This window comes from Carettochelys insculpta, chromosome 14, assembly GCF_033958435.1.
Source record: "Carettochelys insculpta isolate YL-2023 chromosome 14, ASM3395843v1, whole genome shotgun sequence".
NCBI classification, from domain to species: domain Eukaryota; kingdom Metazoa; phylum Chordata; order Testudines; family Carettochelyidae; genus Carettochelys; species Carettochelys insculpta.
In genome coordinates, this window is record NC_134150.1 from 43,429,131 (window position 1) to 43,454,093 (window position 24,963).

Here is a 24,963-nt window from a genome sequence, read left to right on the forward strand (position 1 = left end):
AGGTTCCTGTTAGCATGTCACAGACGCCCTAAGAGGTGGGACTGTCAGCTCCCAGCCTTGCTGCCCTACACCATGACATGTTCTTTCACCAGGGGACCACCAAGGACACTTGAGTACATGGGACTGATAGCTCCCTGACTTGCAAGCTTGTGTACTCTCTCTCTTCCTCCCCTCTCACACACCGGAAGTTACTTTACTATGCACCTAAGCCCTCTGGCATTCCCACCCTACCTTGCTGTATGTTGTCAGGCTTTCACTATAGGATTAAAGGTATTCTTTCCCTGGATGCCTGGTCACATGATTTTCAGTGGTGGAAGCGAGCCTAACCACTAGAAGGCAAGGTGCTCTGCCTTTTCTTCTTCTGAGTGATGCTAACCACTGGACACCAATGCCTGCTGGGATTCCCCAGTTCTCCAAATTTCCTTCTGAAAATTGGCTGTTTTGCTTCAAAAGGAGGGGAAGGAGGGCAATGCAGTCTGGGAAGATGACAGCTGGTGCTAGCAGAGCACATTTGGTCAAAAGTTCTGTGTTGCAGATGATTCAAACAATATTGCATTGGGGAAAGAGATTTGTGTAAAATGCCTGTTTTGAGGACCGTGCAGTATAGGAAGATGACATCACTTCTACCACCACTTGTGGGGAATTTTTTTTCCCATAATGCAGCAGCATAAAAGCACAGAATGCAGCAGGGCTCAGGGAACTGTGGAGTAGATTTCCAGAATGCACTGTTGGGACAGTTAAACTTTGATTGTTAATTGGAACGTACTAAGTTGACTTTGTGATAAGGTGTGGACACCAACTTCCGCCTTATAAAACTGAGTGGTCCAAAACTGACTTTGATGAATTCGACTTTATTTCATGGTGTAGACATACTCTTAGTGATCCTGTGCTCACATGAGTTTCCTCCTCTTTTCTGTTCAGTGAAGGTATCTCTACCTCGAAGGCTTTCAGGTTATTCAGATGTTGGAAGAGTCTCAGCAGATTCAAAGTCAGGCTTTTCAAAACATGAAATAGTGAGAACAGTTACCGCAACTGATGCACACTGGAGGGATGGAGTGCTCAGGCAGGGACAAAAATTGTTCAAGGAATCTGGCCTAAACAAGATGTTAAGAGCAGCAGACCTGTAGAAAGCTCTGTGCACATAAGAACTTAAGAGTGGCCTTATTTTTTGAGTTTTTGGCTGGCTGTTTTCCATACTCCTTTTGGGCTTTTATTATTTTTTTTTTACACTTGACAGAGTTTATGTTCCTTCCTATGTTCCTCACTAGGATATTACTTCTACATTTTAAACTGCCTTTTTATCTCTCACTACTTCTTTTACCTGGTTAAGTCATGGTGGCACTTTTTTGTACTCTTATGTGTGTTTTAATTCGGGACGTATGTTTAAGTTGAGCCTCTGTTATGGTGTCATTGAAAAATGTCCGTGAAGCTTACAGGGATTTTGCTTTTGGCACTATACCTTTTAGTTTCTGTTTAACTAACCTCCTCATTTTTGTGTAGTTTCCCTCTCTGAAATTAAATGCCACAGTGATGGACTGTTAGGGGTGTTTTTCCCCACCCCTGGGCTGTTAAATTTTATTACATTGTGGTCACTATTTTAAGACAGTCCAGTTATATTTACCTCTTAGACCAGATTCTGTGCTCCACTTAGGACTAAATCAAGAAGTTCCTCTCCTCTTCTGGGTTCTAGAACCAGGTGCTTCAAGAAGTAGTCATTTAAGGTATCAAGAAATTTTATCTCTGCATCCCATCCTGAGGTGATGTGTACTCAAGTCAATATGGGGATAGTTGAAATCCCCCCATTATAACTGAGTTTTTTATTTTGATAGCCTCTTTAATCTTCCTTAGCATTTCAAAGTCACTATCACTGTCCTGGTCAGATGGTTGATAATATATCTCTACTGCTGTATTCTTATTAGAGCATGGTATTACTATCCAAGAGCATGGAATTACTATCCAGCTCTATGAGATGTATATATCTCCATGTTTCAATCTACCTGATTTAAATAAAAACCCTGGAGCAGCTGGTACAGGAACCCACTAAGGGAGAGGCAATTCTCAATTTAGTCCTGGACTGCTTGGAAATAGTGACCATAATATAACAACATTTAACAGTCCTATGGTGGGAAGGACATCTCAGCAGTCCAACACAATGGCGTTTAATTTTAGAAAGGGAAACTATGCAAAAGTAAGGACGTTAGTTAAACAAAATTTTGAAGATACAGTGCCAAAAGTAAAATCCCTGCAAGCTGCATGTAATTTTTCAAAGACACCATAATAGAAGCCCAACTTAAATGTATACCCCAAATTAAAACACACAGTAAGAGACCTGAAGACAGTGAGCAAGGGACTTGTCTCCTTCCATTCATCTCCAGCTTCTGACAAACAGAGGCCAGGAACACCATTCCTACCCCCTGGCTAATAGCCTTTTATGGACCTAACCTCCATGAATTTATCTAGCTCTTCTTTGAACTTTCTTATAGTCCTAGCCTTCACAGCCTCCTCTGGCAAGGAGTTCCAGAGATAGATTGTGTGCTGTGTGAAAAAGAACGTTCTTTTATTAGTTTGAAACCTGCTCCCCATTAATTTCATTTGTTGTCCTCTAGTTCTTACATTATGGGAACAAGTAAATAACTTTTCTTTATTCACCCTCTGCACACCACTTATGATTTTATATATCTATATCATATCATACCTCAGTCTCCTCTTTTCTAAACTGAGATGTCCTCGTCCCTTTAACCTCTCCTCATATGGGACCTGTTCCAAACTCCTAATGATTTTAGTTGCCCTTTTCTGAACCTTTTCTAATGCCAAAAGCTCTTCTTTTGAGGTGAGGAGACCACATCTCTACACAGTATTCAACATGTGGGGGTACCATAGTTTTATAAAGTGGCAATAAAATATTTTGTCTTATTTTCTATCCTTTTTTTTAATAATTCTTAACATCTTATTTGCTTTTTTTGACTGCTGCTGCACGCTGCGTGGATGTTTTCAGAGAAGTAGCCATGATAACCCCAAGATCTCTTTCCTAATTAGTTGTAGCTAAATTAGGCCCCTTCATATTGAATGTATACTTGGGGTTATTTTTTCCAATGTGCATTACTTTACACTTATACACATTAAATTTCATTTGCCATTTTGTTGCCTAATCACTCAGTTTGGTGAGATCTTTTTGAAGTTCTTCACAGTCTGCTTTCATCTTGACTGCTTTCATCTTCTATTTTGAACAGTTTATTATCATCTGCAAACTTTACCATCTCACTACTTACCCCTTTCTCTAGATCATTTATGAATAAGTTGAATAGGATTGGTCCTAGGACTGACCCTTGGGGAATATCACTTGTTACCCTTCTCCATTCAGAAAATTTACCCTTTATTCCTACCCTTTGTTTCCTGTCTTTTAACCATTTCTCAATCCATGAAAGGATCTCCCGTCTTATCCCACGACAACCTAATTTATACAAGAGCCTTTGGTGAGGGACTTTGTCAAAGGCTTTCTGGAAATCTAAGTATACTCTATCTACTGTATCTCCCTTGCCTGCATGTTTGTTAACCCTCTCAAAGAGTTCTAATAGATTAGTAAGACATGATTTCCCGTTACAGAAACCATCTTGACTCTTGCCCAACGAATTATGTACGTGTCTGACAATTCTATTCTTTACTATTGTTTCAACTAATTTGCCCAGTACTGACGTTAGACTTACCAGTATGTAACTGCCAGTGTCACCTCTAGAGTCCTTTTTACATATTGGCGTTAGAATGGAGTGTAAACACTGCCAAATTAAGTGTAAAAGTGTAATAAGAAAAGCCAAAAAGGAGGTTGAAGAACAGCTAGCCAAAAACTAAAAAGAGCAAAAGCTAGGTATTTTTAAATACATCAGAAGCAGGAAGCGAGCTAAGCAACCAATGGGGCCCCTAGACAGTCAGGTTACAAAAGGAGCACTCGAAGATGATAGTCATTGCAGACAAACTAAATAAATTGTTTGCTGCAGTCTTCACAACTGAGGATGTTAGGGAGATTCCCAAACCTGAGAACAACAAGAAGTCCTGTGGCACCTTATAGACTAACAGATGTTTTGGAGCATAAGCTTTCGTGGGCAAAGACCCGCTTCCTCAGATGCCCCACTCGTGCATCTTATGAAGCAGGTCTTTGCCTACGAAAGCTTATGGTCCAAAATATCTGTTAGTCTGTGAGGTGCCACAGGACTTCTTGTTCTCAAAGATACAGACTAGCATGGCTACCTCTCTGATACTTCCCAAACCTGAGCTGTCCTTAGTAGTTGACAAATCTGAGGAATTGTCCAAAACTGAGGTGTCATTAGAGGAGGTTTTGGAACTAGCTGATAAACGTAACAGTAACAAATCACTGGGACCAGAAGGCATTCATCCAGGAGTTCTGAAAGGACTCTGTCAGAGGCTGGACATGGAAGGCAGGAGAGAGACCACTTGATCATTACCTGTTCGGTTTACTCCCTTTGGGGCTCTTGGCATTTGGCCTCTGTTGGCTGACAGGACACTGGGCTGGATGGACCTTTGGTCTGACCCAGTATGGCTGTTTTTATGTTCTTGTGCCTCCAAGGCTGCATGTACCAGACCCAGTGCCATGTACTTGTAAGCCTCATTATTCTAAGAGAGGAAATGTTTGTAGTAAATATTGTGTGTCTTTCTGCATGGTACGCTTTAGTCAGACACAAGTTACTGAATTTATGATGGGAGTGACAAAGTGAAATTCTGTGACCTGTTATATTAGATGTCAGGCAACATCATCAAATGGCCCTTTCTCTTCTGTCCTTAAAGCATGAGAATCCAACTATACGTGTCCATGTTTCTGATGGTAAAGGGCTTTTGCGTATAGCACAGTAAGGCATCATAAAATCCAGTGGCTGAAATATAAGGTGAGATAAATTGAGACCAGAAATAAAGAACAGATCTATAACAGTGAGGTGAGTTAACCACTGGGACAACATACCAAGGGATGTGGTAGATTCTTTATCACTTGAAATTCTTTAAAACAAGACTGGATACCTTTTTAGAAGATGTGCTACAGTTCAGATACAAGTTGTGGACTTAATGCAGAAATGGGTTTTGGCCTATGTTTTCATAGGAACCAGAGTGGATGATCATAATAGTCCTCCTTCTTCGAGTGGTCCCCGTGGGTGCTCCACAATAGGTGTCAGGCTCGCCCGGCGCCGCAGATCGGAAATCTTCCAGCAGTTTCTCCTGAATCGCGCATGCGCCGGCGCACACCGCTCCCCTGCGTGCCCCTGGCCATGTGCACGATCCAGTCCCCGCCAGTTCCTTCTCAACCGCCATCGGCCACAGACGGAATCTGCTCAGGCTAAGGCCAGAGTCAGATTAGATAGTGTATTTCTAAGTGTAAATTGTTGGTTTTTTCGGTTCCAAAAAAAAAAAAAAAGAGAGAGACAAAGAGAATATTAAAAAAAAAAAAAAAAAAGAGAGAGCGAGAGGAGCAGAGAAGAGAAGAGTGGACGTGAAGGCCAGTTAGGCCACCCACTGCACCGCAGGCCGGTGACCGCGATTCGGTTAAAAAGTCACGGATTAAGTGCTAAGTACCCTATTAACAGCAAAGGACTCACCGCGATGGCCTCCCCAGGTTTTAAAAAGTATGAGTCCTGCCGTGAAGCTATGCCGGCCTCCGATGGGCATAGTGAATGCATCCGCTGCCTGGGGGAATCACATGTTACCCAGAAGTGTTCTCACTGTGCTAAGCTCACAGCCAGGGCCAGGAAAGACAGAGAAATGAGGCTTAAAATGCTCTTGTTTGATAAGGCTCTCCAGCCGGACTTGCCGGAGAAGCCTCACCCAGAAGGGCCCTCTGGGTTGCATAAGAGGAAGGCAGCTTCTCTGACCCCCTCGGTGCAGAAACGGAGGAAACTCTCCCCAGCTCGATCCTTGCCGGCGGTTTCAGCGAGCAGGACGAGCGGAGCACACAGCCCCCAGCCGCATACTCAGGCAAGCGGCAGTGCACGTGGCAGAGGCTGAGCCTCCGGTTACACAACAGCTGGCACGCGCGGCGCCTAGAGCGTCAGCGAGGCAAGCGCCGGGCCCGGCGGCACCGGCCCCCACGGCACCAACAGTGCAGGGGCGCCAGGCACGGAGCCTGCAGGCACCGGAGGAAGTTACCCGCGCGGCACCACAGCTGAGTGTGCTGAGCGCGGCGCCGACAGCGGGGCTGAGATCCCTGGCACGGGAGGGGGCGGTGCCAGGCCCGGAGGGGAGGGGCAAGGCAAAATCAAAAGCCCGGCACTGCAGCCCATCTCCGGACAGGGCTGCGCTGCTCTTAGCAACAAGCCCTCCCCCTGTGCTACGCATGCCGCACCGAAGGGCTGGGTCTGCACCAGCCTATCCAGAGCCTCTTTCTCCATTCCTCCAACCAATGTCACCATGGCTTGGGCCACCTTCACCTTTTCTGGGATTGGATCCCCTGGAGTACTATCACAAACCAGTTTCACCTCTATCTGTGTCGTCGCGGAGGTCTCGCTCTCCCAGACATCGGGGGTACACACCCCGCGAGTGGTCCAGGTCTCCATCCCCGGACCCTTGCCCGTGCTGCCATGGTCGTCCTTATCATGCTGGACACAGACAGCGCAGGCCTACGCCCAGCGGCAGGTCCCCACCCCGGCCGCTCAGTACCCCTGTGGACACTCCCTATCGGGGACGGAAACACAGTTGTCTCAAGGGGAGTTATCTGTAGAACCCCGAGACTTTCCTTCACAATCCTCCAGCGGGCAAGTGTATCATCGACCACAGGAGCCCGAGGGTTCCAGGGAGGTTTACCCTAGTGGTTCCTCCTCATCCTCCCCAGATGAGGCCATGGCCCCTGGGGATGTCTCTCCCCCGGATGACCTCAGACAGCTTCAGGAGCTGTTTAAAAGGGTGGTTTTCACGCAAGACATCCAAACGGCAGAGGTGCAGGAGAAACATCACAAACTCCTGAAAAATTTGAGACCCCCGGCTTCATCCAAAATTGCTATTCCGCTGGACGAAGCCATTATGGAGTCAGCCACTACCATATGGCAGACTCTGGCCTCTGTTCCGCCTACGAACAAGAGAGCGGATAAGAAGTCCTTCGTCCCGGCAAAGGGCATGGAGTTCCTCTTCGGTCACCCACAACCAAACTCGTTGGTGGTCGAATCGTCCCAGCAGAGGTCAAAGGCTTCTCAGTACAAATCGGGGGGATCAGACAAAGATGCTAAGAAGCTAGAGCTGTTTGGCAGGAAAGTATATTCCTCTTCTACCCTGCTACTGAGAATGGCAAATTATGCGGCACACCTAGCAAACCATAATTTTGATAATTACTCCAGGCTTACTCCCCTCATGGATTCACTTCCGGAAGACAAAAAGCCAGTGTTAAAGGCGATTGTGCAAGAGGGCTATGCAGCATCGCGGACGGGTGTCCAGATTGCCCTGGACGTGGCGGATACGGTGGCACGTTCAACGGCTACAGCAGTGGTCATGCGTAGAGAATCCTGGCTCCAGACATCAGGTATCCCGAGGGACCTACAGGCGAAGATCGTGGACCTTCCCTTTGATACACAAAAGCTGTTTGCAGACTCAACCGACTCAGTCCTCCACTCCAGTAAGGACTCGAGAGCTACACTTAGAACCTTGGGTATTTATACTCCTCCATACAGGAAGAAAAAATATTATCCTCAGCAAAGACGCTACCCGTACCAACCGCAGTGTGCTCAATATCAATGGGGCTACGACCAACGGCTCCATCAACAGCAGCAACACTACAGAACTCCCAGGCGACGTTCTCAACAAAGCCATACGCCCTCGGGACAAGCCCAAAGGCAACAAGTTTGACGGGTATGTTGGGGGCTGCACTACCAACACCATCGCTCAATGCCACTCTCATCTCATGTTCCATCATTGCCTCAGACCGTTCCACTCCCAATGGCAAAAGATCACCACAGACAAATGGGTACTGGAGATCATAGCCACGGGTTACGCGATCCCCTTCCAGTCACTCCCACCGACGAAGCCTCCCTCCAGGCCTCACCTCCGGGACGCTGCCCACGAGGCGAGGCTCAAGCAGGAGGTGGATCACCTTATGTTCATAGGGGCGGTGGAAAGAGTGCCAGAAGAATTCCAGGGGAAAGGTTTTTATTCACGCTAGTTCCTAACAGAGAAGAAAACAGGAGGCTGGAGGCCCATCCTAGATCTTCGGGGCCTCAACCGCTACTTGCGCAAGCAACGTTTTCGGATGATCACAGTCGCCTTGATACTCACGGCACTGGATGATGGAGATTGGTTTGCAGCCCTCGACTTACAAGATGCTTACTTTCACATAACAATCCACCCGGCACACAGACGCTTCCTCCGCTTCATGGTCGGCAAGGAACACTTCCAGTACAGGGTTCTTCCGTTCGGCCTCTCCTCAGCCCCCAGAGTCTTTACCAAAACCCTGGCAGTGGTGTCAGCCTACCTGCACAGACAGGGGGTGTTTATATTCCCATACCTGGACGACTGCCTACTGAAAGGGGCCTCGAAGGCAGAGGTTCTACACATGATACGCGTCACAGTGGACACGTTTTCTTCGCTGGGCTTAGTCATCAACCTCGCAATGTCAAAGACCGACCCCACACAAGATATAGAGTTCATAGGGGTGCGCATAAACTATCACAGCAAGGGTGTACCTACCCGACGCCCGCTTCCTCACCATCAGTTCGCTGGTGCAAGTCATCATATACAGCCCCACGGTGCTGGTCTTAACGTGCTTACAGCTGCTGGGCCACATGGCGGCAGCGACGTTTGTGGTACAGAATGCCAGATTGCACATGCGAAGCCTGCAGCATTGGCTGGCGAGCGTTTACAAACCGGCATCCCACAATGTCTACAGGGTGGTGTCGCCCATGACAGAGGTGCGCAGATCCCTGGCGTGGTGGGAAAACCCCAATAATCTGCTAGTAGGGGTGCTCTTTCACCAACCACAAATTTCTATTTTTCTTACTACCGATGCCTCCCACATAGGATGGGGAGCGCACATCGGCGACAAGGTGACGCAAGGGCTATGGTCCCCTGCGGAACAGACACTGCGCACAAACAGACTGGAGCTCAGAGCAGTGTTCAATGCCTGCAAACATTTTTGAGATTACCTACATGGCAAAGTAGTCGGGATCAATACCTGCAATACCTCCACTATGTTTTACATCAATCGACAAGGAGGAGCACGATCCTGTGCCCTATGTGCGGAAGCAGTCCGCTTGTGGAACTGGTGCATCGCCAACAACATAACGTTGAAAGCCTCGTACTTGCCGGGCGCTCACAACTTGAAAGCAGATCAGCTGAGCGGGTGCTTCGCACTCATGCACGAATGGCAGATCCGCTCCGATCTGCCTCGGCACATTTTTCGTACATGGGGGTTTCCCCACATCGATCTGTTTGCCACCCAGCACAACAAGAAGTGTCCCCAATACTGCTCCAGGGCAGGAGTGGGGCGGGGGTCCCTGGGGGACGCATTCATGATCTCATGGAGGGGCCCCCTACTTCACGTGTTTCCCCCCACAGCACTTATCCACAAGGTCTTGCAGAAAGCCAGAAGGGAGAGAGCTCGCATGATACTCATAGTCCCAACGTGGGATCGGCAGCAATGGTTTCCCTTCCTTCTGCGCATGTTGGACCGCCCACCGCTCCCTCTACCAGTGGCGCCGGACTTACTCACGCAGGCTCAGGGGTCCATAGTGCACCCACACCCTCAGGGTCTGTGTCTACAAGCATGGCTAATCCATGGCTCAGCTCCTTAGAGAGCACGTGTACGGAGGGAGTACAACAGGTCCTGGAATGTAGCCGAAGGACCTCCACTAGGAAGACTTACAAGCAGAAATGGACTCGATTCACAGCATGGTGTTCTGCCAAGCAGTTAGCTCCCCTTGACGTTCCTATACCTGTAATACTGGAATACTTATTGGACCTCAAGAGAGGCGGGCTTTCTCTATCCTCGCTAAAGGTCCACCTCGCCGCAATATCAGCTTTTTGGCATACAGAGAAAGGGCCCACGGTATTCACCCATCCTATCGTTACCAGGTTCTTGAAGGGGCTGGTAAACCTGTACCCCCCTTGGAAACCGCTTCCACCATCGTGGAATCTGGACTTGGTGCTCAGCACGCTAATGGGTCCACCTTTTGAACCATTAGCCACAGTTCCCCTACGTCTCCTGATGATAAAAACAACCTTCCTCCTTGCAATTACATCAGCCCGCAGGGTGAGTGAGCTCGCAGCAGTGATGGCGATGCCACCATGCACAGTATTCTCAAAGGAGGCGGTAACCTTAAGGCTGCACCCAGCCTTTGTTCCAAAAGTTTCTTCGGAGTTCCATCTTAACAAACCAATAGTTTTACCCTCGTTTTACCCGAAGCCTCACAGCTCCAGCAAGGAGGCACGCCTGCATCTCCTGGGTGTGAGGAGGGCGTTGGCATTCTACATAGACAGAACTAAGCCCTTCCGGAAAACGGACGGGCTTCTAGTCTCTCTCGCTCCCAGCTCAAAAGGAGAAGGTCTCTCTTCACAGAAAATCTCAAAGCACATTGTGTCCTGTATAAAAATGTGCTACGAGCTTCAAAAGACTCCTTTGCTGGCCCCGCCCAGGGCTCACTCCACCAGGGCGGTGGCGGCGTCAACAGCCTTCTTCAAGGGCATCGCGTTGAAAGACATCTGTAGAGCGGTGACCTGGTCATCCTACGACACCTTCGCCAAGCGTTATGCCCTGCACCGGGTATTCGAAGAGGATACCCATCTGTCGACAGCAGTCCTCTCGGGGGCAAGCTGCACATAAACTGATTACCCACCTCCTTACTTGGGTTACTGCTGGGTAGTCACCTATTGTGGAGCCCCCACGGGGACCACTCAAAGAAGAAAGAGAAGTTACTCACCTACAGTAACGATGGTTCTTCGAGATGTGTCCCCGTGGGTGCTCCACCAGCGGCCCATCCTCCCCTCTTCGGATCTCTGTCTGGTGTTTTTCAGGCACATTCGAGGCGGTTGGTCAAGGAACTGGCGGGGACCGGATCGCGCACGTGGCTGGGGGTGCGCAGGGGAGCGGTGCGTGCCGGCGCATGCGTGATCCAGGAGAAACTGCTGGAAGAATTCCGATCTGCAGCGCCGGGTGAGCCCGACACCTATTGTGGAGCACCCATGGGGACACATCTCGAAGAACCATCGTTACTACAGGTGAGTAACTTCTCTTTTCTGGTTTAAAATCTGTTGGTCAAATGCATGCACAGTTGACCCGTCTGCTGTGAAACATCATATATACTTAAATTTCTAGTTTGTTTAATGACAATGTCATGTATGCTTTGAATAGTTGGCGTAATTAGTCTGGACAAGCCTGTCTTTAGTTTTTTATAAGTATATTTGACATTATGAAAGTTTGTTCCTTCATGTTTCAAGGTAAATTAAAATGCTAAATAAAAACAACTTCCATCTGTCCACTTCCACTCCCCCCAAAACTGTGATATATAATATTATAAAATTATGTCTTCAGTGTAAAAAAAATAACCAAGATGAAAGCATCTGCCTAAACAAGCCTGGAAACTGTGAGCTTTCAGTTTAGTTCTAACTTCCATGAGTGCTCATTGTGCTGTAGAGAAGAGCCTTTATTGCTCCTTGGAAAAAAATCTGAATATATTTTTAGAAAGGCACCAAGAAAGGAGAGAATAGTTTTTTGTTTTTTTTTTAACTTTTACCATCTAAGTAAAAGTAGAGTTCTGTTTGGGAAAATGTTGGTAAGGCAGTAGATACATTTCATTGTGCGTGTGTACCAATATCTCCGTAATGAAAAATTCTCAGGAAAATTGTAAAACTGACAATATTGATCTTGTATAAGATGTGGAAGTCACCCTATCAGTACATAGGCTGAGGATGAGCTTTGTTTAAATTTGAAAGCATAACTGGTTATGATGGAAATTTGATTTCAGGTGTAATTGTAGTTGGAGAGATTATTGGATTAATTATGTATCAAAAGGGCTGCAGCATGAATGGTATAATGAATTTCTCATTCAACTGAACATTCAGTTACCATTAATAAGATGAATTAAGCAAAAGCCCTGTTTCTGCAAGTTAACAGAAATTGCACTTCTAATATTGTCCATTGTTTGATTTAGTTTCTGTGAATCAAACTACAAATTAAATTATTAGTTAAAATGGGATTAAAATATTGGCTAATTGAATCACTGTATACACTGAATGATGGCTGTTTCTTCAAATATAAAATTCCTCCAAACTAATTAATGTATCAGACATTTTTCTTAATTGCTCTTTAAAGTGTCATAGAGATTCCTCTGTAAAATTTCAGAAGTATATTGATTAGTTAACATGAAATGTTTAGCTTAAACGTAGTGATGTTATTGTGATCTAGGAGCTTCTGAAGTTGCTCAAACAGGATGCCAGTCAGTATTCAGAACGTAAAAACTAACAGTATTAACAACATTACAAGTGTATTAATGTAGAAATACACAGCTCATAAAATAAGTTTAGAAATCATTATTTTAATTTGAAAATTGTATAAATTTACATATGATACCAGCACTTAGTCTTACAGAGCTGTACTGTAATCCTCTAACACATTTTTCTTGTGGCATAAATGTATTACCTTGCAAATTGATTATGGGCAGCATATTAATACTAAACATATTAACACTTATAAACCTGTCTCTCTACAAAACCTTTATTTCTATAAAACTGCTTTGAATTGACATTGATTATAAATTTTAATTTAGAATGCAAGTTGCTGTTTACTTTATAATTTTTAATGGAAGAATTAAATCAGATTTTGGAATCTTTGGAGTTATAGTCTAACAATCTGCCATCTAACAAAGCAAAACAGTAGTCATTTAGCACTTCAGACTAACAACATGATTTATTAGGTGATAAGATTTCGTGAGACAGACCCACTTCTTCAGATCTCCCATTTTGTAAATTACACAGAAATTCTTTGTTCCTCCTCTGATTGGAAATTGTTCACTTGATCTGTCAGGTTTTTGGAATTTCAGTGTATCTTTTAACTGAAATATTGCAGTTCAGTAGTACTGTTTTAAAAATATCTTATTTCATATTATACAGTCAGTTTATTGTCTATTTCTTATTTCTTGGTTCCAGCTGGAAGGTCACAATGAGCCTGTAGTGCTGCAAGTGTTTGTGGGTAATGACTCTGGTCGAGTGAAGCCACATGGGTTCTACCAGGCCTGCAAGGTAACTGGGCGGAACACTACTCCCTGCAAAGAGGTGGACATAGAGGGCACTACAGTTATAGATGTTGGCCTTGACCCTAGCAACAACATGACACTTGCGTGAGTAATTCTTTTTGGACTGCACCGTTTTTCTTGGAAGACATAGTAAGAAGGCTTTTTGTGTCAGGAGTCAAGTTTGAAAGTATCAGAGGGGTAGCCGTGTTAGTCTGGATCTGTAACAGCAACGAAGGGTCCTGTGGCACCTTATAGACTAACAGAAAAGTTTTGGGCATGAGCTTTCGTGAGTACAGACTCACTTCATCAGATGCTGGTCTTGGAAATCTGCAGAGGCCAGGTATAAATAAGCCAGAGCAAGGGTGGGGATGACAAGGTTATCTCAGTCAGCAAGGGTGAGGCTTACTACCAGCAGTTGATCTGGAGGTGTGAACACCAAGGGAGGGGAAGCTGCTTTTGTATTTAGCCAGCCATTCACAGTGTAATTTGATATCTGAAGTAAGAGGGGTTATTATTTACATGTGAATAGCAGGATGCAAAATAATAAAGACTAAAAATAAGACTTTCTAAATGTTGCCTGACCTAATTAATATTTGTTCAGTAAATAATGCAAAAAGGCAATTTCTTTTAATAGGTTGCTTCCAGAAGTTTTGTTTCTACATACAGAGTAAATAGATTTATTTTTCATATCAAGTCATCTTCAAAATACCTTTTTTAAACTTAATGTTCCCCTTCATTAACTTGCTTCCAGAGACTCTTTTTGGATTTGTTCATCAAACTGTTTTAAAAGGAGTTACGGTATGAATACCTTGACATACAAAGAGCGCTAGTGAGACTGCAGATCATAAGGAAAACACCTTAATACCTACCATTAGCTCTCCCAAAGTGTTTAGTTTACCCAACATTCACTTTCTGACATGTTTTTAATTCTTTTTCTATCTTTAGTTTTTGTATTAGAGTTTTACTTTCTCTGTAGTAATTTGCAACCTTGTGTACAGCACATGCTGGAGATGAAGAAGCTTTAGATGTTGTACAGTTGTTCTTTCAACTGTTTTTAGCTTTTCAAGAGGCAAGGGAACAAAAGAGGGATGCCCTCGCATTTCGCGTTTCCAGTATATATTGAAGAGCAGAGCCCAGCAGGTTTTAGATTTGTCCTTAGAAGTGCAGAAAGAGTTTACAGTGTTTCCTAGCCTAGTTTGTTCTGTTCCTGTCCTGTCTATCCTATGTTCATTAACTAGGTCACAATCTGTGGAAACTGGCAACAAACCAGACATCTATAACAAAATACAATTGTTATAAAATGGCCGCTTTTCAGAAGCATTTAAACAATCGTTTGTTGCCACCATTTAGAAGCATCTGGACTCTCTAAATACAATTTTTGGACTCTGATGCTGAAGGCTTAGCTGCCTATTCTGTAGTGACTAAGTGCTTTGCCTGCCTTCATAATTTAGTATTTCATCCTAAAGTATGAACCAAGTGTCTGGATCTTTGACTTGAGAGTCCTAATCAGTACAAAATGAATAAAGGGAAAAAGTAGTATTAGCATCTGTTCTTTGAGCTCAGGGATACCAGTTTGAAAGTCTTGGACTACTGATACTTAAATTTCCACTGCCTTAGACTTATACAAGTCCCTTTGATATGTGGTTTCAGTGCCCTATCAGGTGTTAAAGCACATGAACTTCTTTGTACTTTTAATTGCATTTACAAAATCTGTTGCATGGTAAACAAATCTGAATGGATTTAGTCAGATGATAAATATAGTGAATTCCAGGTGCTGATAAGCTTCATAGTTGCAGTTTGGGAAGCCGCATTGGCTTATTAACTCTAATGTTGTGTTACTAGGGTTGATTGTGTAGGAATACTGAAGCTGAGGAATGCAGATGTTGAAGCTCGAATAGGGATTGCTGGTTCCAAGAAAAAAAGCACCCGTGCCAGATTGGTGTTTCGTGTTAATATCCCTCGGAAGGATGGCTCCACTTTAACACTTCAGACACCCTCCTCTCCAATTTTATGCAGTGAGTAGCCAAGTAAAAATTGAAATCGGAGGAAGCTGGGTTTTAATCTAATTTAAATCACTGTGATTTGCTGTGTAACTTCTTGGAAGTTCGTCCATAAACCTCCTTGTGATTCATTTGGTCCAGCTATAATATTCTGGGTTAAAAACAAACAAAAAGATCCAGCCACACACAACTCTCGAGTCTGAATTTGAAATTTCCTTGGAACATCATAATTTCCTGATTTGTAATTAAGCCATATGCTGTTTTTTGAAAGGTCAGACTTTTTTGACCACGTTGCCTTGAGCTGATCACAAAATTTCTGCTACAGGCTGTTACCATCATTGTTCTATTGTAAATGTAGTTGTCATTTCCCAGGTTTCAGCAGTAGAAGCGGGTAAACAGCTTTGTAGAGTTATTGCAGTTCATCAGGTCAGAAGTTCACTTCCGATTATGACAATGGAAATTTTTTTTTTGTAATCCTAAGTATTAAAATGCTCTGTTTGGCATTGAAAACAGATGTGTGGGCTGAATATTTGTGTTAAACTGAAGAGTATGGGGGAGAAAATGAGAGGTTGCTGCAGCAAGTTAGAGGCTCCTCCCCACATAAACTTACTCTCAGGGTCTCCCTCCCAGACTCACCAAGAATTCATGGTAGTAAGAAGACTGAAGCAGCTTCTTCTCTTCCTACCTGGAGGAAAGGAGCTTTGGGACCCTGGAGAGTAACAGCCTTTACAGATCTTTGCTTTTTTCTTTATTCTGTCTCCACAGCTTTTTTATTTTGTTGGAGGTCTGAGATCCTAAGTACTTCAGGTCTCTTAAATGGCAGATAAATTGAATGGTGTATGAAAACAAAAGTTTCTCTTAGTTCAAAATACATAGAGAGAAAGAGTTTATTACATTACATTAATGCCAGTATATTAACTATTTTAGAGACTACCACTATCTAATTGTATGTAAATTTAGCCAAACACATAATGTAAATAATTCTTTCATACTTATCTGTACTATTATAAACAAGTGCATCAAAATAATTGGTCAGATATGCCAGGGGAAAAAGCAAATTCAATAGGAGGAACATTTCCTTACTTTTGATGGCAACCTTGTTTCAATTTTTATTTTTCTCTGCTTTCCCTTTTACAGAAGCAAAATAAGAGAATTTGCTGGTTCAGGAAGGTTCCTAGCATAAGCCTTCAAACACGACCCCACCCCCACACACACACATTGGGCTGTTCGCATAGCTGCTGCTGGGCCACAGAACTCTGGGCCAGCCTGTGCTGCCTCAGGGAGCTCCAGCTCATGCTGTCTCCTGCGCAGCTGCCAGGGGGATGGCGGCCCCAGCCCTGTGCAGCTGCTTGGGCTCTCTGGTCCAAGAGCATCCCCTCATCCTGCCAGATGAGAAAGTGACAGCTTTAGAAGGTGCAACCTGTACTACTATTATCCTCTGACTTTCCAAGTAGAACTAATGAACATGCAAGATTAATGTAAAGCTTAAATATGTTCGTGTTAAATTTTATAGGGTTGTGTAAATGAAAGGTGCTGGTATATGCATGATAGTGCTAGCAGTGTCCTTAGCACCGCAGAAGGCTTTCAAGTAGACATGTAAACTACCCTGAGAAGTTTAGATTCCAGATAGTTTTGATGTATAGTTCTAAGCATAAATCAGTTAAAACTTTTCTAAACACTATTTTGTCTTGATTTCTTCAGTGGATATTTAATGATTACTTAGCAAACCAATTTAACTCTTTTAGCAAAGGTCTTTTTTAGAAGGTCAGCAGTTCAGTGATATGGAATGGTCACAACCCAATTCCTTGTATACAATTAATATATACAAAATTAACATAGGCCTCACTTGGCAACTTTATGCCACTGAGGTCTTTAAACTGTGAGTAGAAAAGGTGGTAAGAAATCTAGTAGGAAGTAGAATTTTATATAAATTATTAAAAATAAAATCTTACGCATGCTATTTTAAAGTTTGCTAGTCACATGTAGGATCCTAGAGAAAGAAAGACATTTCTTTTATTCTCAGTGTTAGTAAAATACTTGATCATAATTTATATATATTTTTACTTTGTTAATCAGTTGTCACTCCCATTTTTTATTTAATGATGTTACAATCTTATCTGATGAGTTGTCTGAGAATCATAGAAAGAGTTGTAACCCATTGGTGAGTGTGTGTTTTGAGTTCTCTATGTTGAGTCACAGAGAATGAGTTATTGCAGCCCTTGGCTACAGAGTTTTAGCAGCTCACAATTTTAGGTTTGAATACCATCTGTTTAGTCTCCACTGTGTCAGCCAAGAGGGGAGTAATAATTTGATAAACATAAAGGTACGATAAGAAAGATTTTATTGAAATCTGTCATGTCTTCATTATCACAGAACTGAATAAGCATCATAGAAAACCTTATATGGATTTGAACATTTCTATTTTGTGCTGTCTCTGAATTGTGCTTATAGTATTTAGATTTACTTGTAGATCTGTTTGCACATGAAGAAGACAAAGCAAAACAATATTTTCGTGCTTACTCCTGTGTAGTTCAGGCAATGGAAAAACTTCTGGTTTCCTTGAAACAAAAGAAAACTAATGAGCAGTTTTTATGTTCAAATGAATACCAGGCTAGTATCTTAGTGGGTTATTAGATAACTTACTACCTTAAAGAGAGATTTACAGCTTGAAAATAATAATCTTTTCTGGAAAAAGTTGTATCCATTTTACAGTAAGAATTAAGAATCCTATGCAGGTTGCACCCTTTGATCTGGCAACTGATGCTGCTGGACCATAGATGAGTCTGAACCAGAGTGTGTGGGAGCAGAAGCATAGCTAGCCAGCCACAAGGAGGAATGCAGTCTGGGCCTTGCAGCCGTGGGCTGCCACGGGGCTCTAGAGGCTAGGGCTAGAGCCTGGTGGTGGCAGTGCATGGCTGGAGTCAAGCCCCAAAGGGGCCTGTAGTCAGAGCCTTGTTGCAGCCCTGGAGAGTCCCGGTTGGGGTAGACTGGAGCCCTGGAGGCCAGGACTGGAGCCCCACGGCAGCCCCGGGTTGGGGCCAGAGACCTGTGGGAGAAAGACGAAGCCGAAGGTCCATGGGGCTTGGGCCAGAGCCCCACAGCAGCCCCAGGTTGGGGCCAGAGACCTGTGGGAAGAGGATGGAGCCGAAGCTCCGTGGGGCGTGGGCCAGAGCCCCACAGCAATCCTGTGGCAACAGGGGGCTGGAACAGCAGGGAGCCAGGGTCCTAGCTGGAGCCTCACAGCAGTCCTTCGGACCCCCATGGCACAGCAGGAGGGCAGAGAAGTGGGGGTTAGGGGAGAGCTGAAGCAGGCGTTTGGACACCAGTGGTAGGGGATCTCATCTGATCTGGCAGATTCTCTCACCTGGTCCCAACCATGCCATACCAGGGAGGTACAACCTGTAGTTGACTAGAATAGCACACTTTTCCCCAAGTTTATTTACTTTGTGCATTTGGAGGCACATTTGATATAACCAGATTAAATGATTCCATATGATCAGATGATTATTCAGTTTTTCTCTTGCTAAAGAAATGCTGATAAGTAGAGAAGCAGAAGGCTCCTTACCAAAAAAAAAAGATTTTTAAAAAAAAAAATCCACATAATACTGTAATTTTAAACAAAGTGGGATTTCTAAAAAACTGGTCTGGTTAAGAGAAGGTTGACGCTGTCTCTGTAGTGCAATACTATTGGTTTGTGCTGGTTGGACTCAGGAAATCTCAACTCAACCGTTGCAGTTATTTCAATTTTAACATTGTGCCATTCCATACAGTCTCCTTTATGCGTTTCCTTTCTGGAGTTTAGACAGACCTCTTCTTTAGAAGAGGAACGTGCATAATTTGTCAGCGATTGTAGGGTGTATATCACCCATATGGAGAATTTATAAGTCGTAACTCTTCTACCATGTGTAAAAGACAATGAAATATTGGAAACTAATTCTGAGTTTTATGCTAACTTCTGTAATCTGTTATATAAGTATAGGCAGAGGTCTTAGAATGATTTTGCACTTTGTTCAAAATTATGTAAAGGGAACTACTTTTTGTCAAGCATGACTAGTGTTCCTTTCTGTTTTAAGCTGCTTTTCTTTCCAATTGTAGCTCAACCAGCTGGTGTGCCAGAGATCCTCAAGAAAAGTCTGCACAGCTGTTCAGTGAAGGGGGAAGAGGAAGTCTTTCTGATTGGCAAAAACTTTCTTAAGGGAGCAAAAGTGATCTTCCAAGAGAATATTTCTGGTCAGTGTGAAAAATACAGGGGATTGGGCTTAAGAAAGGATAGTATCTTTGGGTTTGTTCCACTTCTTAAGGACTAGTAAAGCAGCAAATACTATAGCAACTGTATTGAGGACACCAAAATAACACTTTAGTTTTGAATAAATGTGCAATAAAAGTTTTTTTTTCTTTACCTTAGATGAAAACTCTTGGAAAGCAGAAGCTGAAATAGATCTGGAATTATTTCATCAGGTACTTATTCATATATTGTATACGAATATCTGAATCTTCCCTGCATCCTCACTCAAGACGAAGGTTTGATTATGAGTTTTGTTCTCATTGTCTTGGCCAGTAGAGAGAAGGAAGGCTTGCTTTTCACACAGAAAATAGGAAGAATATAATTAAGGAAATTTTATCTTGTGATTCTTCTTTGAATGCTGGCTTCATGGATGCTCTACAGAAGGTGTTGGGCTTGTTCAGCCCCACCACACGGAGATTTTTGTTAGCATACTCAGCAGGGCCATGCATGTGTGACTGCAGCGCACGCTGTCCGCACCCCTGGGGATTGCATGCACAACCTTACTCTCTCCTTAGTTCCTTCATAGCTGCCCTTGACTACAGAGTTTTGCTCTCTTCTCTCTCCTCAGACCTGTTAGTTAGAAAATATACTTTATAGTTACTAGTTCTTTGTTCTTATAGTCATAGTTCTTTGTTTTATAGCCCTAGTTATTCTGTGTTTATTTAAAAAAAAGAAAAGAGAAGAAAGAAGACAGAGATTTCTTCCTTGTTAGTTTCAATGCTCTATATGTAGTTTGCTGACACGACCCATTACGCGCGCCACACATGCAAAAAAAAAGACAAGAAGACAATAAGAAGAACATAGAGATGTCATTAGCACTGGATTTTAGGGCATTTCTTTAAGTGCCATGATTCTATGCCCGCCTCAGACAGCACTCAGAATGTATCTGTTGCCTCAGAGAGGCTCGCTTTCCTCAGAAATTATCTCATTCTAACAGCCTTGATGCCAGAGCTGCGACTGAGAGTGCTCCTTCTTGAGAAAGCATTTAAACCAATGTCAGACCCACAGTTTAAAGTGACAACATCCCTTCTGTCAGGGACTCAATTGCCTCCTTCCCCATTGTACTCCCTGCCCAGGTTGAGCACGGGAGATGAACCAGGCACGTTGGGCACACAGAGGTGGGCTTAGGCTTCAGGCTTTAAACTTAAAAGGTGCACTTTAGGTAAAGCACCTTCAAGCCCTGTGGCACCGGCAGGGCTGGAAGGGGCTCCACGGTCATCACCAGTGTCAGCAGTCCAAGCGGAGGCTGCTGTGCCAAGTGCACAACTGGCACCATCTAAACCAGAGCCATTGCTGGTGCTGGAGGAACAAGCTATGCCACGCTCTCTCCTGGCACCAGGGGAGCAACATCAAACCATGGTGCAACACCACGTCTCGCCAGCGGCGCCGCAGAAAGCCGGGGCTAAAACTAACAGAGTTCCCGTAGGGAACCATAGCCACTGTCTAGAGCCAATATCGGACCTGCAGTTTAAGGTGGATAATGGTCCTTCTGTCAGGAACTCCATCGCCTCCTCACTGGGGACTGAAGCAGAGCAAGCCTTACCCCTCCACTCTCTGATTTGCTCACCTTGATCATTTTTTTCTGATTTGTCCTCCTTGCTTACTGTTTTTGGTTCTCTGTGCCTTAAATATTGAGCCTGTTCTGGTCTGGCTATGCTCTGAAGAAGTGGGTCTGTCCCACGAAAGCTCATCACCTAATAAATTATTTTGTTGGTCTTTAAAGTGCTACTGGACTGCTTTTTTGTTTTGATAGTATATAGACTAGCACGGCTTTCTCTCTGTTGCTATTCAGAGGTGCAAAAGTTGCTTACCATAGGGGAGATAGAACCTGCCCTCAAAGAGCACCAACGGAAAAGGTTCTACTCCACTTATTTCCTTACATCCAAGAAAATGCAGATGGAGACTGATCCTAGATCTCAGGAAACTGAACAAATTCATTCGCAACACAAAATTCAGAATGGTGACCTTGGCATCCATCATACTGGCGCTGGATGAAGGGGTCTGATTCTCAGTCCTCAACCTCCAAGATGCATATTTCCATGTAACTATCCACCTGTCCCACAGAAGATTTCTCAAATTTGTTGTGGGCCAAGACCATTACCAGTACAGAGTCCTCCCTTTTGGCCTCTGTACAGCCCCTCAAGTATTTTCAGACACTTGATGTAGTCACTGTGCTTCTCAGAAGACGAAACATCATCATCTTTCCCTACTTTGACAATTGTCTAATCGAGGGCCCTACCTTTCAACAAACTACTATCATGACAACTACCACCAGAGAATGGTTTTTCCGACATGACCTCATCAACATACAAAAATCCACCATACAACCCAAGCAAATGATAATATTCATTGGGGCACTACTAACCTCGGTCAAAGGTAGAGCCTACCTACTGCCACGAAGATTCAAAGCAATCTGTGACCTCGTGCATCAGGTCAGGCAGGTTTCTTTCTCCATGGCCTGCATGTGCTTCCAGTTATTGGCGCATATGGCTACCACAATATTTGTAGTCGTGTTTGCGAGGCTACACATGTACTGCCTACAACGTTGGTTTGCAACCAACTATATACAAGCCTGATGCAGCCTCTTGAAGGGCCTCTCGCTTCCCCCACTAGTGCTGCATCTGTGTACCTTTCTACTGACCAGATCCTTCAGTTACTAAAACAGATGAACCACTCATGGGCTAGGGGGCCTACTATGGTGCACCATAAATACAGGGAACATGGACATCTTTAACATCAATAGCCTAAAGCTCAGGGCCATTCGCAGGGCTTGCACCCATTTCCTTCCCCGATACAGGGCAGAGCTACCCATGTCCTCATGGACAACACACCTTCTATGTCTTATGTCAGTCACGGGGGGTGGGGTGCGTGATCACACACGGTGTGGAAGCACTCACATTCTGGAACTGGTATATCAAGAATCAAATAACCCCAACAGCAATGTATGCACTAGGACAACAGAATGTGAGAGCAGAGAAATTGTGCAGCTATTTCTCAGATTAGCACGAGTGGGAGATCAGTACCAATATCCTCCTTCCAATCTTCCACAAATGGGGTTTCCCAGCTGTAGACCTCTTTGCAACCCCTCACAACTGCAAATGCCACAGATTCTGTTCCTGAGCAAGACTGAGCAAGAGATCACAAAGGATGCCTTCACCATTCTCTGGACAGCTCCCCTACTCTAAGCATTTCCACCAATCCCGCTTATTGCCAGAGCGATCAACAAGATCCAATCCTATCAGGCCACTGTAATCTTAATAGCCCTAGCCTGGCTCAGACATCAGTGTTCCCTTATCTATGCTACCTATTGACAGATCAATCCATCCCTCTCCCAGTGATGCCAAATATTCTAACACAGCACCTTGGCAACATATGCCATCTCAGCATCAAAACTATAAAACTCGTGGCATGGCTTGTCCATGGTTCCAGAATGAAGAATTCACCTACTCACACTGGTCCAAACAAATCCTTCTAAACAGTTGTTGTGCTTTCAGGAGAAGTACCTCCCAAAACAAATGGACATGCTTTCAGCAGTGATGCATGGCACAGAATTTATATCTCTCTACTATCCCCAGACCTACCTTGCTCAACTACCTGATGGACCTCAGTGACGTGGGCTTCTCTTTCCACTCAGAGTACACGTGGTGGCAAGCATGGCCTTCCATGATTCAGTAGATGACTCCTCCCTCTTCACACACCCCACAGTGAGGGGTTTTCTCACAGGCTTGCAGAAAATGCATCGAAATCTGCACCCTCTGGTGTCACTGTGGGACCTGAATCTGCTCTTAGATTAGCTCACCAGACCGCGCTTTGTGCAACTACACCACCACAATTCATATCCATGAAGGTGGCTTTCATGGTGGCAATAACATCAGCTAGAAGGATAAGAGAAATTGTATGCCTCATGGCAGACCCAACTTTCACCGCTCTTACCAGAGATAAAGTGATACTCAGGCCCCATCCAAAGTTTCTTTCAAAGGCTATATCTGAGTTTCACGTAAATGAACCCATTTACTTACCTGCTTATTTTCTGAAACCTCATTCCTCCTCCAAGGAGGCTATATTACTCTCCCGTCCTCCCCATTCTTGGAGTCTACAGAGACTTCAGGTAGAAAAAGAACAGATGGGGCTCGCACTGCATGTGCAGTCCATGGAGCAGCAGGAGCATGAGGCCCTGAGCGCACAGGTGCAGTGCGAAGGGCAGTGTTCTGAAAACGTTCCAATCTGTGGTGCTGGGGCGCAGCGAGAGCTGAGTGGAGCACCCCCAGGGACACATCCCTGAGTAACTTCTTATCCCTAGCAATCTAAATAAATGTTATGTATATTTTTCCCCACTCTCCTTCCCCCAGCCTATTTACATTATATATTATAAATAAGCACCATTTAGGCAGAGCATTCCAGTGCAATTTTCCTAGCTGAGCATGGCTGTCCATTTCTTTTAACAGAAGCACAGCTTCAGCACCTCCCCACACCCTTCCCTCCTAACAGGTTTTCTTGTGCTAGCACATATTTGCTAGTGTTTATTTTTCACTTGGGTTTGCCTTGCTTTAGTTGGATAATATTTCACTATTTGATCTGCAATTTAAAAGTCAACAAATCTTTCTAATATGAGTTCTCTCCTTGCTACACAGAATCATCTTATTGTGAAAGTGCCACCATATCATGACCAGAAAATAACCTCCTCTGTTTCTGTGGGGATATATGTGGTGACCAATGCTGGAAGATCACATGATGTGCAGTCATTTACATACACTCCAGATACATGTACGTAAAGGTGAAGAGAGGAGGGGAGGGAATGGACAAAATTGCCTGTGAAGTCTTTTCTGATTTTAATTTCTGAATATTGAAAGAGAGAAAGGACGTAACATAGATAGCAGCTGTGTGAAGTTGGGTAATAGGCTTTTCAACATACATACATGCTTGGCAATAATATACCACTGCAGTGACATTTTGCTGTGATTAAAGTGGACATACATGAGTGCCTTAACACCATTCTAAAATTTCAAGGCATTCTAAGAATATTTTGAGTTACTAGCATGACAGTTTCTCTTGGCCAAAGCACTTTGAAAGGCTTCTGGTCCTTCTCTTCAGCTGAGAACCCTTTTGTGCCCCAGACCCTAGTACAGTGGGAGGAACAGTAACTCTCATGATTGCTATGAAGATGGTGCTGTGTGCTTTCAGGTACTGTGAGAGCCGCCCTTAGGGATGTTAAGCTTTAGGGCTCAGATGTCTGCATCCTGGATACTGAGCCCTAAAACTCATCTCAGAACAGGAGGCAAAACTCAGAAGGAATCAAATAGCAGTTGTTTGCTGAGGTGAAAGGGCTTGCAAATGATGAGAAGATGCTACATGTGGTAGGCTAGGCAGGTAACCCTACAGAGCAAGGAGCTTGAGGAAGAATTAGGTAGCAAATGTTTCCAAACTGCTCAAAAATAAAACCTGATAGAAGGCAAAAAGCAGTCAAGTAGCACTT

At 44.1% G+C, this 24,963-nt stretch overlaps 1 protein-coding gene across 3 annotated transcripts in view; it reads left to right on the top strand.

Annotated features, from left to right (window-relative positions):
• NFAT5 (nuclear factor of activated T cells 5) overlaps positions 1–24,963 on the top strand; it is a 124,571-nt gene that overhangs the window by 68,013 nt on the left and 31,595 nt on the right. For all 3 annotated transcript variants that reach the window (XM_075008247.1, XM_075008248.1, XM_075008249.1), the window contains exons 5-9: positions 13,120–13,310; positions 15,048–15,220; positions 19,301–19,435; positions 19,611–19,663; positions 24,122–24,254. In XM_075008247.1, coding sequence (XP_074864348.1) covers positions 13,120–13,310; positions 15,048–15,220; positions 19,301–19,435; positions 19,611–19,663; positions 24,122–24,254 — 685 coding nt within the window. The remainder of the gene's footprint in view (positions 1–13,119; positions 13,311–15,047; positions 15,221–19,300; positions 19,436–19,610; positions 19,664–24,121; positions 24,255–24,963) is intronic.